The sequence below is a fragment of the Wasmannia auropunctata genome, unplaced genomic scaffold (genome assembly GCF_000956235.1).
Source record: "Wasmannia auropunctata unplaced genomic scaffold, wasmannia.A_1.0 LD335903.1, whole genome shotgun sequence".
Taxonomy (NCBI): domain Eukaryota; kingdom Metazoa; phylum Arthropoda; class Insecta; order Hymenoptera; family Formicidae; genus Wasmannia; species Wasmannia auropunctata.
In genome coordinates, this window is record NW_012026987.1 from 2247064 (window position 1) to 2262280 (window position 15217).

The 15217-nt window shown below is 40.9% G+C and overlaps 4 protein-coding genes across 9 annotated transcripts; 2 read left to right on the forward strand and 2 right to left on the reverse strand.

Moving 5' to 3' along the window:
• The first annotated feature begins 1392 nt into the window (after positions 1-1392).
• Positions 1393-4554, forward strand: LOC105455421. Of its 2 annotated transcripts, none has more exons than XM_011698724.1 (4): positions 1393-1546; positions 2550-3953; positions 4044-4124; positions 4243-4554. In XM_011698724.1, the coding sequence occupies exons 2-4, from the start codon at positions 3631-3633 to the stop codon at positions 4295-4297; spliced, it is 459 nt and encodes a 152-aa protein (XP_011697026.1). In that variant the 5' UTR covers positions 1393-1546; positions 2550-3630; the 3' UTR covers positions 4298-4554. The 2 variants fall into 2 exon arrangements, with proteins under 2 accessions (XP_011697026.1, XP_011697027.1); XM_011698725.1 differs by lacking the exon at positions 1393-1546 and having other exon boundaries at positions 2472-2682; positions 3375-3953.
• Positions 4555-5650: 1096 nt separating this feature from the next.
• LOC105455423 (serine/threonine-protein phosphatase 6 regulatory subunit 3) lies at positions 5651-11022 on the reverse strand. 5 transcript variants are annotated; one of them, XM_011698728.1, is made up of 18 exons: positions 10372-11022; positions 10144-10223; positions 9887-10038; positions 9668-9789; positions 9285-9422; positions 9004-9182; positions 8799-8912; positions 8590-8719; positions 8344-8496; positions 8133-8243; positions 7976-8040; positions 7682-7883; positions 7402-7488; positions 7221-7318; positions 6965-7046; positions 6673-6871; positions 6163-6574; positions 5651-6066 (listed from the first exon to the last, which is right to left on the reverse strand). In XM_011698728.1, the coding sequence occupies exons 1-18, from the start codon at positions 10474-10476 to the stop codon at positions 5901-5903; spliced, it is 2595 nt and encodes an 864-aa protein (XP_011697030.1). In that variant the 5' UTR covers positions 10477-11022; the 3' UTR covers positions 5651-5900. The 5 variants fall into 5 exon arrangements, with proteins under 5 accessions (XP_011697030.1, XP_011697033.1, XP_011697029.1 ...); XM_011698731.1 differs by having other exon boundaries at positions 6965-7004; positions 7221-7300; positions 9285-9455; XM_011698727.1 differs by having other exon boundaries at positions 7221-7300; positions 9285-9455.
• A 412-nt stretch (positions 11023-11434) lies between these two features.
• On the forward strand, positions 11435-12151 carry LOC105455424 (transmembrane protein 258). Its single transcript, XM_011698732.1, has 2 exons — positions 11435-11573; positions 11823-12151. The coding sequence occupies exons 1-2, from the start codon at positions 11571-11573 to the stop codon at positions 12060-12062; spliced, it is 243 nt and encodes an 80-aa protein (XP_011697034.1). The 5' UTR covers positions 11435-11570; the 3' UTR covers positions 12063-12151.
• Positions 12152-12288: 137 nt separating this feature from the next.
• On the reverse strand, positions 12289-15089 carry LOC105455425 (tumor susceptibility gene 101 protein). Its single transcript, XM_011698733.1, has 8 exons — positions 14747-15089; positions 14566-14650; positions 14413-14478; positions 14151-14314; positions 13932-14052; positions 13604-13833; positions 13090-13445; positions 12289-12994 (listed from the first exon to the last, which is right to left on the reverse strand). The coding sequence occupies exons 1-8, from the start codon at positions 14798-14800 to the stop codon at positions 12808-12810; spliced, it is 1263 nt and encodes a 420-aa protein (XP_011697035.1). The 5' UTR covers positions 14801-15089; the 3' UTR covers positions 12289-12807.
• Between the last annotated feature and the right edge of the window lie 128 nt (positions 15090-15217).

Consider the following 15217-nt stretch of genomic DNA (forward strand, 5'->3'; position numbering starts at 1 on the left):
ATGTCGCACATCTGCCATATTGCACTGAATAGTAACATTTAGCCAAGCGTCGCTATGATCGCGCGGATCGCACTTGACGAATCTGTCGCCTTATCTCTGAAAAAACTGTATCCGACATCGGATTTTCCATCGGATCGATGCCGTACGACCTGAAAATGTCAAAATTCGCCACCGGATCGCAAATTAACGGAACGCAGTGGCGCAGTGATAACCGTATACGTTTTTTCTCGTGTTGAAAATTGAGACAGCTCGACGAAGTCGCAGATATTAATTCCCGATTATCAGTACATGCATGAAGTACCTGGCGATGATCCTTGCACACGTATCCTAGCATATTCCTGGTTGTATTTAGAGCAGAATATCCAAAATATCCTAGAACGGCTAGGTTAGAACGGCAGCTCCTTGGTCGATGCTCCACGGAGCACAAGAGCTCCGGATCGCCGGTACTCCGAGGCATCACACAAAGCGCAGCTCGTGATCCACACGTATACAAAACATACTGCATCACACTGTATTCCAACACTGTATTCCTTCACTGCATTCCAACACTGCATTCCTTCACTGCATTCCGTCACTGCATTCCTTCACTGCATTCCAACACTGTATTCCTTCACTGCATTCCGTCACTGCATTCCTTCACTGCATTCCAACACTGTATTCCTTCACTGTATTCCGTCACTGCATTCCTTCACTGCATCCAACACTGTATTCCTTCACTGCATTCCGTCACTGCGTTCCTTCACTGCATTCCGACACTGCATCCTTCACTGCATTCCGTCACTGTATTCCTTCTGCACTGCATTCCAGCACTGTATTCCATTACGTGTATATATCCATCACGTACGCACTGTATTCACACGCGAGATACTCTTAAACGATACCGATAGCGATCAGAGATACAGAGATACACTTGGATGCATGCGACCGCATCGTCCCGGCATGCTTCTAGAATGTTCTGGAACCAACGACACTAACGTTTTGGGCGCGCAAATCGCTCAATTGCGATCTTGAGAAATTTCAAATTGAAGGAACTCAAGGAACCAATCACATCGCGACGATCGGCCGTTGTCTCATCTGCACTTGCTGTATTCAATATGACGCCCATGTATGAAAACAAACGCGACGAATGCAATTATGACGCGGAACACAGTCGAAGATTGACTTGCCGGAAATATCCGTAATCTGATTTTCGAATGCGCAATTTTTCAAGAATGAATTATCGGAATTGTCCCCAGCAGTCTCGAAAGGTCGATGTAGCACGGACACGCACCACAAATTGTATACCCGCCGTGCGGAATGTTGCTATGTAGTTTACACCCACTTCTTCAGGGGGCGTTAGTGGACGAGGGCTGTCTTCTCTGGTAAATACAATTTAACCTAACCTAAATAGTTCTTTCCGCTTTTCCTCATCGTGTTACTTGCATGACCTCTTTAATTTTATTTTACAATCTATATAACGGTAACAATTGTAAAAAGTAACCTGTACAGATACGCGTAGGCCGTAATTCCATGTAAATACGTGGAAGCTAATAAAATTTAATAGTGGGTAAGCAGTAGCGTACATTCAACTGTGTCGTTATAATGCCGTCATTAGATGTTCTCTAATGAAGTTGCGAAAAACGAAGAGAAGAGACTCCTTCCTTTCGTATCGGAAATTAAATGTGACCCGATCGCGTTTATATTGTATTTATACGCCGGGTTTATTGTACTTTATAAGCCAATTGCGCTAATTTAATCGACATTCATGTCATGTCAGTAAGGTCGTTAGGAAATTTTATATAAAGTATCACCACGCTCCACATAGCAAGCAAATTATGGCCTAATAGTTTTTACGCAATTTTATGTACACGTTAAACACATTTAAAATCCGTGTTTATTGGCACGTCTTGCGCGTGTTCGGCAAATGTACTTAATTCCCAAGCGTGCGCTTGTGCCGAGCCGAAGCTCGAGTATACAGTCACTTGGCTAGCATCGTCGCAGAACTCCAGCTAGTAACAGCCTCAATCTCTCAATGTTGTTCCTGTCTAGATCTGGAGTTTAAATAATGCGATGGAATTCTCACTCAGCCATCTACAGAGTCTGATAAAATAACAGCTCGCTTGTATAATATACTCTCTCTCTTTCTACGGATATGTAATAGGCCCCAGACTGCTAACACTAATGCAAATGTCCAATTTTCATTGCCATTTGTGGTTTCAAATTGATTGGACTTTGGCCTCATTGGTGGAAGTGGTGTGGCCATACAACATGCTTAATACATATTAATCCATGGATTGTTTTGTGGACCTTGGATTTAAGATGACTGAGTATTGTTTATTATTATTAGCTGTATTTACTGTTAATTTGCATACAATGCAATGATTATTATTTGTACAACGTGCATATGATAAGAGATCAACACTGTAAGCTTCGATCAAAGAATAACAGTAGAGGATCACAGAGTATGAGTATTCTGCTGTTATTTGTGTGTAATTGTACCGGTCCTGCCAGTTAGACGTCTGAGCTCTCCTTGTTTGCATTTTTATAATATTTTTATAATATTTTAACAGATACTTCGTGACATACAACGCAATGGAAGTTAACATAGAACAGAGGGATATGGAAACTATGGAGGCTTCAGAAGATAGTGCAAATAATCAAAATCAGAACATTTTAGATTGCGAAGAAGCGGTGTATAGTATTGTAAAGTATCGATACTTTTCCTGACTTAATCTCTTTTAATGCCTGTCGTATCGATTATTACTGACGTGTATATATATAAGCTGGTCACTTGACGTTTTAAAATAGCGTCTGAGGTACCGAATATTATTTTGAATCACGCATCCCACGCGGTATCCGTATATCCAAATGACGCGATTTATTTGCGTAACCATGCTAATTCAATTATCACGTGTAAGACGGCAATGTACAAAGACAAAATCGTACGGACAGAATCTTAAGACATCGCTTTGAAAAATTTATCTTGCGATTTTACTTTTGTATGCTTCATCCAAGTACATATACTGAAAAATAAGAAGTATATATGTGCGTGTCTATTAAAATTTATTGAGTAAGATCGCGCGAAATATTATATCGGATATATATTATAAATCTACTGCGTGTTATAATTAGAATTCAGCTCGTCCACATCATCGCGAAAATCGTATGTTTCACGGTAACATGTGAATATTATACATTGGGGATTTCTTTGGAAACCTTGAGCGAGTTATCAGTGTGGCATTTCCATTAACAAGCTTGTCGCGGTAAAATTACAGGGCCGGTTTGCGTGGCATGCAATTTACACGCGTGACTTTCTTTTTTTCTACGTGTTCCTCGAAATTTATTCGCTACTATAATTATTATTATTATTATAGTTTTTCTTTTTGCCAAATCAGATATCCTTCTCGAAACTTTCTTGATGCTTTCGAAATTGGACTACCCGTCTACTTCTTCGCGATGAATTCAACAGGCGCGGCTAAATTGCATCGCTCCGTGCGCAACCAGGAAATTTTCCGCTGCCACTTATGAACCGATCGAGAATACGTAATGCAAAAGTATCTACGTATAAGACGCGGTGGTGTTAACTAGGGGACAGATGTCCGCCGCTATAAAAGTCGCGGCCGGAATTGTTCGCAGCCTTGTCGCTTTAAAATGTCGCGCACCGCCTCACCAGCTCGGCCCCTCTGGCCGTCCTACGTCGCATTCCTATTATTTGTATTAATATTAACGTCGATGACGCTGCAACGAGTGGGTGCCGGCCCTTTGCCGCAGAAATACGAAAACCCGACGACCGAGAGTTCGACGGAAAATTCGGTAGCCAGCACGACGGGGATCTCGACGGACAGCAGCACGACGGGCAGTTCGACGGAAAATTCGATAGTTAGCACGACGGAAAATTCGACAAACAGCTCGACGGAAAATTCGGTGGACAGCTCGACGGACAATTCGACGGAGATCGCATCCAACACCGACGTGTAATTCTCTTCAGATATTAATTCTTTCGATGTACGATATGATATGTAGAATAATTTTACAATGCCGTAAATATCCCTTGTCATCTTCAGATACGTGATAAAAGCTGTAGTTTACGAGATTGGAATTCTCACGGACACGGATAACACAACGAGTAGCGAAAGCACCGAAAGGTAACGCGTTTTACCTTATTCTTTGCCTGTATATATTCCCGTAAAAAAAAAAGTCGGCGACACGCAAAAAATGCAGTAATTTCAACTTTTCAAATCATCCCTTTTTCGCGACTTGCAGACAAGAGAGCGTCGACATATCGTTGTACAGTGCACCGCAGGAAGATAAATTCTAATTCTAATGGAATTCTTCCACCTCGGGACGAGTACGACTGAATTTTGGAGTCACACAATTAGACGCGTTTATGGATCAGGAGCGAGAAGTAAAATGTGAAACGTAAAGACTGCGCAATATATACGACGACGATGCTATCGGGCTAGACGTGCATAGTAAATTATTAATTATACATATAAGATATAGAACGTATAAAAGTAACGCAGAATGCGATGTACGCAATTTATAAGTTTCGATATTAAATCTGTAATGCTGTGACACACGTGCGTTTCTTTAGGATTTTAGAACAATGTTTTATTAGATTTTTTTTTTCATTTAATTATGAACAATATTTCGTGTACAACGCTATAAACACATTGCTGCTGCAAAATCTGCGAGGCAGAAAAAAGTCGCGGAACAATCAGGTAACATAATTCGCAGAATGATCTCTCTCGAAGAATGTGATGGGTATACATAAGATAGCTTGATCTCGAGGCATATGAACGGCGCTTTGACATTTAGTTTCTGCAATTTAACTATTCACTTCTGGAAGATCTTGATAAAAGTACTGTCAACAGTCACTTAAAGGTACGTACAAATCTTACCTTTCTTTATTTTATATTTTATTTTTTTTTTTACTTCGGAATGCAAAGCGCGCAAGTTCGTCAAGAGCTCTCGATTAATACGATATCATGTACAAATTTCGATTGACTATTACGACAAAAAGGTAATAAAAATACTCTCGATTTTTCTCTTTCTCTCTCTCTCTCTCTCAGCTTTCTTTTTTCTACATCGCATCGTTGAACTAACGTACACTCACAATCAGTTAAACAGTAGGCACTGCACCTAAGTACCTTTGCCTTATCGAAGGAATAAGCAAAAGCACCAGTTTGTGAAATACCGGTCTTATATAATATTAAACAGCGTTACGATAACTCTCTTCTCTCGTACGTGTTTCTCATCCGCTTTTTTTTTTTAAATATATAAACATATAATAAACGTTCCGTGTGTATGTGTGTGTATACATGTGTAAAAATCAATCAAAGTCGCAAGGTGGAACAAGCGGATGCGAGATTTATCATCATATCTCCGTTCTTCCTTTACAAATTGTCTATGTAAATCGCATAAAAGTCGCGATTTCTTTCCATTCTTCGTTCCCTTTTACTTTGTTAGAAATCAGTTACCAGTTACGTATAAATAACAATTTTACGAAACTCTTAACAATAACCGTAAAATATATATGGGGTAGAAGGGAGGACTTGATTTTTTTTTTTTCACAGGGATACTTATGGTGAATGTTGGCCATTCGAAGGGCGGGGTAGAAAGGGAATGGGGGATATACCTATATATAATAAACATCAAATTATTCGCTAAGTGTAGTTGAGCGTCGATCATTTTTTTTTTTTTTCGGCATTTCGGATTTATTCAAAGAGATACCCTGCTGCAGCGGGACAGACATAATGTGCCCAGCATCAACGTTCTTAAAGCATATAATTAACGTGGTGTCTAATAAAAAATAGAGAAGGCGCAATATGCTTCCGTGATCGTTCGCGTACGACTCGATACTGATATGATTCTCTCTTCCTATTGCCATAGATCATTCAACATAGGCAGGGGGGAACGTTTCATTTAGCATCTTTAGGCACCGATACGGCGTCAGTGGTGCCGGTGGTGGATGTGCTCTCCGACGAAGCGGCTGGAATTTGATGTTCAATTGACGGATTTTCATCATTCGCTACATCATTCTTCGCGTCCTTTACGGTTTCGATTTCCTCCGTGTTCTCAACCTCTCTGGAAGAAATAACATAAATTTCTCACGTATTATACTTTAGACTCAACAGATACCGCGCTATATAAAGACCTATTATAGGTATGCTATATAAATACCTGTTGACCGATAACTCGCTGGGATTGGCGTTCTCAACGGCGGAGACCATTTTGTGCTCATCACTTTGGCTGTCGTTAATATTATTTTCCGCAGCAGGTAACTCTGTCCCGATTGTTTGGTTATCTACACGGTCCGCGGTCTCCTCGTTGCCATCTCCGGCATTTTCACTAAAAGTCTCACTCAAATTCTTCTCCGTTAAATTCGCGGCCGTTGCTGCTTCTGATGGTTTTTCTTTAAGTTCATCGCACGGCTTTTTGTCCTCGCTCGCGGTGTTCTCTATACTCAAGGTATTCTCAAAATTTTCGAAATTGGCCCAGCCAGTGGACTCTACCGGCTCCGATGGTACCACATCCCAGGGATTAACTGGCGGAAGTATAGTACCAGTGCTCAACGGTTCGGTATTGTCCCAAGCTGAAATTTCGTAAAATTTTATTTCAGTAAAATAATTTCGAGTTTTTTTTTTTTTGGAATGTCAGATATAGTCACAAGAATCCTTGGTAGAAACGTACGATCGGTCGGGTCGACCTCCATATGCATGTCGCGTGGTTCCTCGTCATCTTCGTCCGACGAACTAGAATCCTGATGCTGTTGCTTCGAGTGCCAATCCCGTTTGTCCACCACGGTCTGGAACGTCAGCTCACCTTCATCTCCCCACTCCAAGCCGCTGCCGCAATCTTCAAGACCGGCTTTTTGTTTTTGTTGGCACAGCTTTAACATAACATTGTCAAATTTTTTCAATTTCGAATATAATTACAATATGCATTTTATTTAATTGTAAAAAACAGTTGAATAGACATGTACCTTATTGAACATCTCTTCTCGCTTGTCGAGATCTTCTTCACTGAGAGTAAAGGCCAACGTTGTTAATTGGTCAACTGGATTACTATAATATCATACCTCTTAACGAAAACATTCGGGGAAAAATGACTATGACAATATTAACATCGCGTCTTTTCACGCGTGTGCTCTCTTGGCTCTTGTAAGCTGTGTACGATCGCGATCCTATTTTAGTAGTAGTGCTATTTTTTTTTTAAATGAGACTCGCGTGTATACTTACTGAAGCGCGTCATCACCATCGTTAAACTCATCGTCGTGGAATCCGAAGTTCTCGATGAAAGGAGGTGTTATTTGTTGACCCTGATAATTGGAGTACATCTAGTACCAAGAATACCGCACGATAAATAAAGAACTAAGACTAATCTCTTATGTATCAATGATATACGAACGTCACCGCTAACCTGTTGAATGTATGTCTCTTGCGAGTAAGAGTTGTACTCGTTTGGATTTTCCTCGGAGCTCATCAGGTACACTGGAGTCTGATCACCCTTAAAATACCATTATAATTAAGCTTTCTCATCGTAGTCGTATTGAAGATTACGATATACAAGAAGATATTAAAACTGTTTTGGTTTATAAAATGTCTTCAGAGAAACGTTAAAATTATTACTATCGTTATCTCTAGTTCCATAAACGCGATACACTTGCAGGAAGAAAGAAATGTAACAAGGAACTACGTACCATCATTACAGTTTGATGAATTTTGTTAATCTCCACCAATTGTACGCTCACAAGATTTTCCCATTTAGTAAGACACTCGGGTGATAAATTGTTCTTTAAGAAGCTGGCCAGTATATTATTTTTATCGCATTGGGTGACGATATTATTCGCGATATTTATTAAATGTCCCATGTAGCCTTGGCGAACGCCATTTTCCTTGTTTCTGCAATCAAATCCCGGATGTTAAAATCCTGAATTTCCGTTTACAACATATGCGAAATATTCCGCGAAATTTAATACTTTTGGCAATCTTACTGTTTACTCTCGTTTTTATCCCATGCTTCTAAGATTCTCTCTATTAATTTGCACTTGATAAATATCTGGAAATCGAGATGTTCGAAATCATTATTTAGTTTGTGTTCTTGTATCATGATTTATTTTTACTATATTTTAACTATAAACTATAACTCACATTATTATATATAATATCATTATCCCGTTGTCCTCCATTAATCGCTAAGGCCAGGCACTGTTGTACTTGTGTATGTAAGAAATTATTCCATGTATATTTGAAAAACAGATCCTATAATAAATTAAATCAAGAATATGTAAACAAAAGGTGACAAAATAATAGAGGCACTTGTCGATATTCAAAGATGCATGCACATATAATGCGATCTTACCAACAATGTTTGGAATGTTCCCAAATTTTCTAAACTTTCGTGGATCTTTAAATTCTCCGTCGCCAACAACGCGCTTAACAACTTTGCTACGTGCAAACGGGTATTTCCCAATGGACATTCTAGTAGTCCGACAGTTGTTTTAACGGCAGGTTTCTGAACAATAAAAATTTTAGTTTTTAAAATAGTACCGAAAAGTAGAATATTAAGTGCAATTGTAGTTAAAAAAAAAAGTTTTTGAAAGCTTACATCTGGTGGGTCCAAAAGAAGTTTGTGAAGATGTTCCAAATATGGTAAAGTAGCATTTGAAATTTTAATACATTGCTCATTATCCGTAGTGTCTTCCCCATTACCATGTACATCTCCGTCATTTGATGTGCTGCAAAGGCATCGTGCTATTATATAACCTGCTATAATATCTGTAAAATGCATCAGTTGTAAAATATTCTCGTTCATACTTGCTGGGTCTTTGACCTAAAAGTACCAAAAGCACTTGTATTCCGCCGACAATACTGCTTTCTGCCTTTTCCGCTGTTAGGATAGTTTCTAGCAATAGGCTCACAGTTTCCCCTCTGTTCAACAAACAAAAAAAAAACCAATATATTACTCGCGAATATTCGAGCGAAACTACAGCTTATCGCAAGTCTGCAAGAATGTACTCACGATTCTAAAGTATTTAAAATAGGATCTGGGTCAGTACGCTCCGTGGATGTACGTTGAGTTTCTCTAGCTACCATCACCATATCGCAAAGTAATTGTGCCGCGTTAGCATGTTTGGCTACTTCTGAAGTAGGTGCTAACATTTTTACCAGTCTTTGCACTAAATGTTGACTATCTAGCCACTGTCAAACAGACACGCATACAAATATGTTGAAAAGAAATATGTAACAGTAGATAAATGAATAGTAGTAAAAAAATATATATATATATGAAATACATCTTACGTTTAATATGTTTTGACGCATATCACTGCCCTCAACCTGAGTAACAAGTTTGAGTACTAAGTCCATGATGGCCGAAGTCTCTAAATGTTGCAGCAGCAAATCTACGCATCTCTGACGACTTTTAAGGAATTCTAAAACCTGTAAGCATGTGAACTGATAGGAATACCAATTCTGGAATGGATGGAAATGTATAGGATGGACAGGCACGTGGACGATATAGGAGAGGCAAGAAAAAGTTTATTATTTAACTAATATTAATTGTCAATGCCAAGTTAAATATCAATCTCAAAGAAAAGTTACTACAATCAATTTATCTTGAATATACACTACGTAAATTGCTTTTTTTTTTTAAATAAAAAAATAAGAAATGTTTACACAATTACCTGGTCACTTTTACGAGCAACAAGCACTCCGATAGTTTTACTGAAAAATGATGCAAGTAGTGGATTTAATGGCTGATCTGTATCTATGAAAGAATATAATTTGGCCAAAAGTGCCTCGTCACCTGAAAAAAAGTTTCAACAGAAACATATATTTACAGAATCCATGTAAATTTTTAGATACTCTTTAATCAATTAAGTACATAATAGAGCTCCAAGTACCTGCCAGTTTCTCATTCAATGTAGGCACATCACATGTGAGCAACTCGCAGGCGACATTGGGATACTTGTAGCGCCAGCGTTCTTCGATGTCCGCGGATGGTTCTTTCGTGGTTAACGTCACCAATTCCTCCATAACGGCAGGCCTCGTGAGACTATTAATTATACGTTGCGCGATAATTTTTACCGTGACAAAAGCACTATACACAATAAACACTCGAATACAAAATCTAAGGAAGCAGCGAATATTTTCCACTTACAATTCCACCAGCTTTTTGTTTTGGCTCTTGCACTCCTGCAGGATGTCCTCCTCATCCATCAACTCGTGCAGCGTGACATCCTGTAAGTAATCGAGTGACCGATTAGATACCGTCTAATGACGACAAAGAGAAGGGGGAGAGAGAGAGAGAGAGAGAGAGAGAGAGAGAGGAGGAAAAAGGCTCGCACGTTTGCGGGAGGGGAAAGACGCTCGCGCATACGAGAATTACCTCCTTGTTGAGCAATGCCTCGATATGCGGCGACGACACGTAATTATTCGTCCAGAACATGATGCTCGATCGTGAGATGCGCTCGAAACCGCCTGAGTTTTGCATCCAACGTCGTCGGTGTCGTGTCGTGTGGATTTATCGATATAGCCCGGGACGAACGTCCGACTCACATCGGCGGCGTGGCGTCGGGACGCACGCACGGGTAAAGGAAAATGGTGCAGCACGTCGCGCGAATTCGTTGGGCCGACGTTGTTGAGCGGCTAACATCGCATGCACCGCGCTTACGTCGCTCCTGTCGTCGACGATTCCCTTTCGCTGCCGTGTCGCGTGGTGTTGCGCCGCGCTGCGTACTCGCGCGACTCGCGAGTCACCGTGTCGTCGTGTCGGAAAAAAAAACCGCTGTCGTCACGCACGCACCACCTTTCGCGCGTGCGACCACACACACTCGGTTGTGCGCGATTACGCCACTTGGCCACTGTGTGCTCCTGCGAGGAGCACCGCGGACCCGCTCCTTGACACTCGCGACGGTACGCGACTCGAATGCGGACCGCCCGACTGCTGTCCGCGAGACGACGCGCAACGATGCCCAGAACAACGAGACGAGAGAGCGGAGCAGAGCGGAGCTACGCACAGCGGGGTTGAACCTGCAGGTTGAACGTGATATCCCACCGGACGCTCTCGAGCGCGAACAGGCGCTCAAGCGCGGAATTACGGCATACGAGAGGCGGCGGAGACTCCTCCTTCCCCTCTCGCTCGTCCTTTCTTCTTCTCCCGAAACGAGAACGCCGTTAACCGCACTCTGCTGGCACTTTTGTCAGTCAAAGTGAAAGAGGGCGAATTCAAGATCCCGATGAAAAAAATATAGCACATCGAAATTTGTAATTACACATTACAACGGTCGGAATTATCATTTTATCGACCGAGACAATAAAAACAAAAATGCAGGATTGCGAGTAAACGCGATTGATGCAAGATGACGTCACGGTAGAAAACAAATATTTTCACTCCGCTGGCGGTCTTGGTAGTTTCTCGTGTCACGGCTTGACCGATGCCTGCCAATAGTCGGCGGCCAGCTGATGCCACGATGTCAGCCGAGGCTTGATTACTTATTGAAGATCGGCTCCAAAATTTTCGAACGGAGTTGAACTGGTTGAAGTTTCTGCCTTCGAGCCTACGTGGAAACGCATTATCCTTGAAAAATGGCAAGTGGAGATTGTTATTCCCTTACACGAACGAGCGAGAGCTCTTTCATTAATTCTCGCAGAGAGTTAACGTAGGTTAATTCAACGTCTAACCTTAATCGTATTCGCCGCACGAGTGCGGGGAAAAGAAGACACAGAAAAAATACAGATCTGAACGGAATATACATATAAGTGTAGATGTAAACGTAAATTAAGTCTACTAAACGACTTTTCTGCGTCTGATTCAATTCTGTTTGATAACTGCTTCAGGTGGAAGTCGAGTCGATGACGAGATACGTCTCGCCGGTGAATCCAGCTGTCTTTCCCCTGCTGGCCGTTGTGCTCTTGATAATTGGAGTTTTTTTCACGGCTTGGTTCTTCGTCTACGAGGTCACCAGCACCAAATTCACGCGAGATATATTCAAAGAAGCACTGATCTCTCTGGTCGCGGCACTGTTCTCTAGCTTCGGAGTGCTGTTCCTGCTGCTCTGGGTTGGAATTTATGTATAGACAACGTCGGATATAAGGGTGTTCAAATTTCTACCGAGAAAATATTCGTAACTGTTAAACAAATATATGTATACAATATGAAATATGTATCAAAGTTTCTTAATTTGTTCCAGTCATTCGAATATGGATAGATACTTAATAGTTCGACTAATTGTAAGCTTCCAGAAAAGTTTTCATTTGTAATATATTAGCCATAGTCGATTAAAAACGCAACCACTCAAATTACTTTTTTTATATTGTGCAGCAAATTGCAAGTTTATTCAATCTTTATCACAATGAAGGCATGAAGTTTTTGTAATACACAGGTACACGAGTTTTGTGACACCTTGAGAAAATAAAGGCTCGCACTCGTTTTTCTGTGAACACAGATTACAGCGTGATTAATCTAATCATGCAATATCATATAATAATAACATATAGCATAGTATTCCGTGCGAAAGGAATTATCATCTACTTTCATATTTGAACGTGCTATAATTACTGTGTCTGCATTGAACATATACACTCTATTAAATTGTTCCTCCTTCTCATGTAAAACACAGTTTTCCTCTCGTTACGTCACAAGGAGAAGAGGATGGCGCTTATTGTCGATAAAATAATCCTCTCTGTGCTCTTCGACACCGGTATATAAATTATATATGTGTTCCATTTTTTTTTTGTTCACCGCATAACGCAATGAGTTATTCTATAACAACATGGAATATTGCAGCTCTAAGGACGAAGCGCACGAGGGAGTATTTTTTTTTTAACCGGCCAGACCGGCTTTCTGTCGACATCTCTGCATCAGTGCTCTCAGCATGAATTGTCTGCGCGACAGTTGTCGAACTTGTTTCAGGAACGCGTCCAGATCTAGAATGCCGGATCGCAGTCCCTCGGCGAGATAGTAAATAGCGTCCTCCGTGGCCGCCTCCTCGGCAAAAGCATTCAGCATCCTGGAAATTACAATGACGTTACAATTACAAACCTATTTATTACCTAGCAATTCACGCGGAATAAGTTTGTCGTGTCGTAAAATTTGTACGCTTACTGTTTGTACAAAGGCGCTATGGTAGTGACAGCTTCGTCGACATCTATCGACTGATTATCCGAGAGCTTGGCGATCTCTTTCTCGAGCTCCGCTTCCTTATCTTGCAAGATGTTCACGTTCTTCTCGAGCTCCTGCTTCTCTTTCTTGAGTTTGTTGAAAAGGTCCGCCAGGTGCGACGAGCCGCTCGTTAGCTCCTGCTGCGTTCGTCGCAACGTCTCGAGCTCAGCCTGCAACTGCGAGAACTGTTCCTTCAGTCGACGTCGGAGCTTGTCCTCTACCGCGGACAGCAAGGACGCTCTTATGTGCTCCTCCGTGATCGTGCCAGATCCACTGGAATTCGGCTGTACCGTCGGCGACTTGCAAATAATTACAAATATTTTTTAATCTGACATATTTTTAAATAAATCGATAATTACTTAATACTAATAATAAATGAAGATATCAATTGATACTAAATTGTTAATATTAATTATAAGTGCTATTTGGGCTAAGAGAAATAACAATGACTGCGTACCGGTTGCGTGGACGGCGGATATGGCGGATATGAACCACTGTAGCCTTGCGTCGGGTAACTGGGCGTGGTTCCTGCATAAGAACCATACGAGCCCGGATATGGGAATCCCCCGGACGCTGCTGAGGGATACGGCGGATACACATTGCTACCGCTGGAGTATTGAGAACTTGGTGGATACGGAGGGAAGCCGGAACTCGATACATTTCCGCTACCAGGTACAGGCATGAATGCTGCGTGAAAAAATTTTATAAAGTATTAAAGAGGGAGATGGTAATAAAAAAAAAAATAAAACAAATGTCCTTTGAAACTTTGTAAATAAAGTACGTACACTGAACAGGATATGGCGTCGAACTCTGTTGCATTTCTGATCTTGTCTTGGCGTAAACTGGAGGCTGTTCTCCAAAAGTGACAATCATAACTTGTATTAAAGCAAGCAAATCTGAATTGTGCTGCAAGACAAAAGGAAACAAATAAACATTGAGTCATGTTTATTTTTCATCGATATTGAATTATGTTTGATTTTCATCAATAATGTGAGTCTACTCACAGGCACCCAGTCGTGAAGGTACGGCAAATAGATTTTACCATTGTGATCCACAAACATACTGACTTTGATATGCATATCTGCCGTTGGCTTGACGTAGCACATGGGCGCATTATTGGGATGAGTATCCATCAGCCATATGCAGATTGGAATATTGTAACAAGAGCCTAGGAAACAAAGTGATAAACAATTACACATTTAATACTTTTTTCTCATCATACAATAAACTTTTACACTAGGAGTCACTCTAAAAAAAAGGATTTACCTTTGTAAATAACTGGAATAGTTCCTTGTAAGTTGAGCAGTTCCTTACGCGAGCCATCATTGAAAACTGAACAAAAAAAATAAATTAAATGGACTTTGGAATATCGAGGAGCCCAGTTAGGAGATTTTTATCATCACAAGTAATTTTACTTACCAAAAGGCTCGATTTTGTACACCAAACCTTTATAAAGATTCAAGACGCTTGCTACATGCTTTTTTGTTATCTCTGGATTTTGATACTGAAAAACAACATGACCTTTTTATAATACAAAAGTCATTGCTATGACCATGAAAAGAGCGACGGTGCAACGATAAAAATTAATAATGATCAATACCTTAGATAGGCCCTGTCTAATCTTCCCCTCATCCAACGGCGTCATTCTCACCATTTAGCGTAGCTGACTCGAGATAGACAGGTCCTGCTATCTCCCTATCAGACGTACCTAATCGACGTTTCAGAGGTACAATTTCTTACACGTAACAGGCGATTATCGTCGGGCGTACGTTGTGCTCGCGTTGTCATCGACCGACTCGAAAGAATTTCGACACGACGAGATTGTCAAAGGCAGTCGCGAGAAATACATTAATCTGTCAGGCGAAATGTCATCGTGAACCATCACCAACTATCACGAGCCATGAATAATTTGGCATTACTGTTGTTCGATCATGAACTACGCATGTCATAGAGACACCTCGAATTTAACAGCACGAATATCGTAGACGCGACTCGCTCGACCAATCGCAGCCAAGAGTTTCTAGATGGCAACGCTTGTCCGAATTCTCGACTGCGATTGGTCGAGTCGTTT

Bases quoted from the DNA above. Each gene is read 5' to 3' on its own strand.
- LOC105455421 (XM_011698724.1), top strand. From the start codon at position 3,631: ATGTCGCGCACCGCCTCACCAGCTCGGCCCCTCTGGCCGTCCTACGTC. The intron at 3,954-4,043 runs GTAATTCTCTTC...TGTCATCTTCAG, and splicing joins ATCGCATCCAACACCGACGT to ATACGTGATAAAAGCTGTAG. The intron at 4,125-4,242 runs GTAACGCGTTTT...CGCGACTTGCAG, and splicing joins AGTAGCGAAAGCACCGAAAG to ACAAGAGAGCGTCGACATAT.
- LOC105455423 (XM_011698726.1), bottom strand. From the start codon at position 10,476: ATGCAAAACTCAGGCGGTTTCGAGCGCATCTCACGATCGAGCATCATG. The intron at 9,456-9,667 runs GTAATTGTGTAA...CATCCATTCCAG, and splicing joins TTGCTCGTAAAAGTGACCAG to AATTGGTATTCCTATCAGTT. The intron at 8,913-9,003 runs GTGAGTACATTC...TTTGTTGAACAG, and splicing joins ATTTTAAATACTTTAGAATC to AGGGGAAACTGTGAGCCTAT.
- LOC105455425 (XM_011698733.1), bottom strand. From the start codon at position 14,800: ATGGTGAGAATGACGCCGTTGGATGAGGGGAAGATTAGACAGGGCCTA. The intron at 14,315-14,412 runs GTAAATCCTTTT...TTTGTTTCCTAG, and splicing joins TATTCCAGTTATTTACAAAG to GCTCTTGTTACAATATTCCA. The intron at 14,053-14,150 runs GTGAGTAGACTC...TTTGTCTTGCAG, and splicing joins ACCTTCACGACTGGGTGCCT to CACAATTCAGATTTGCTTGC.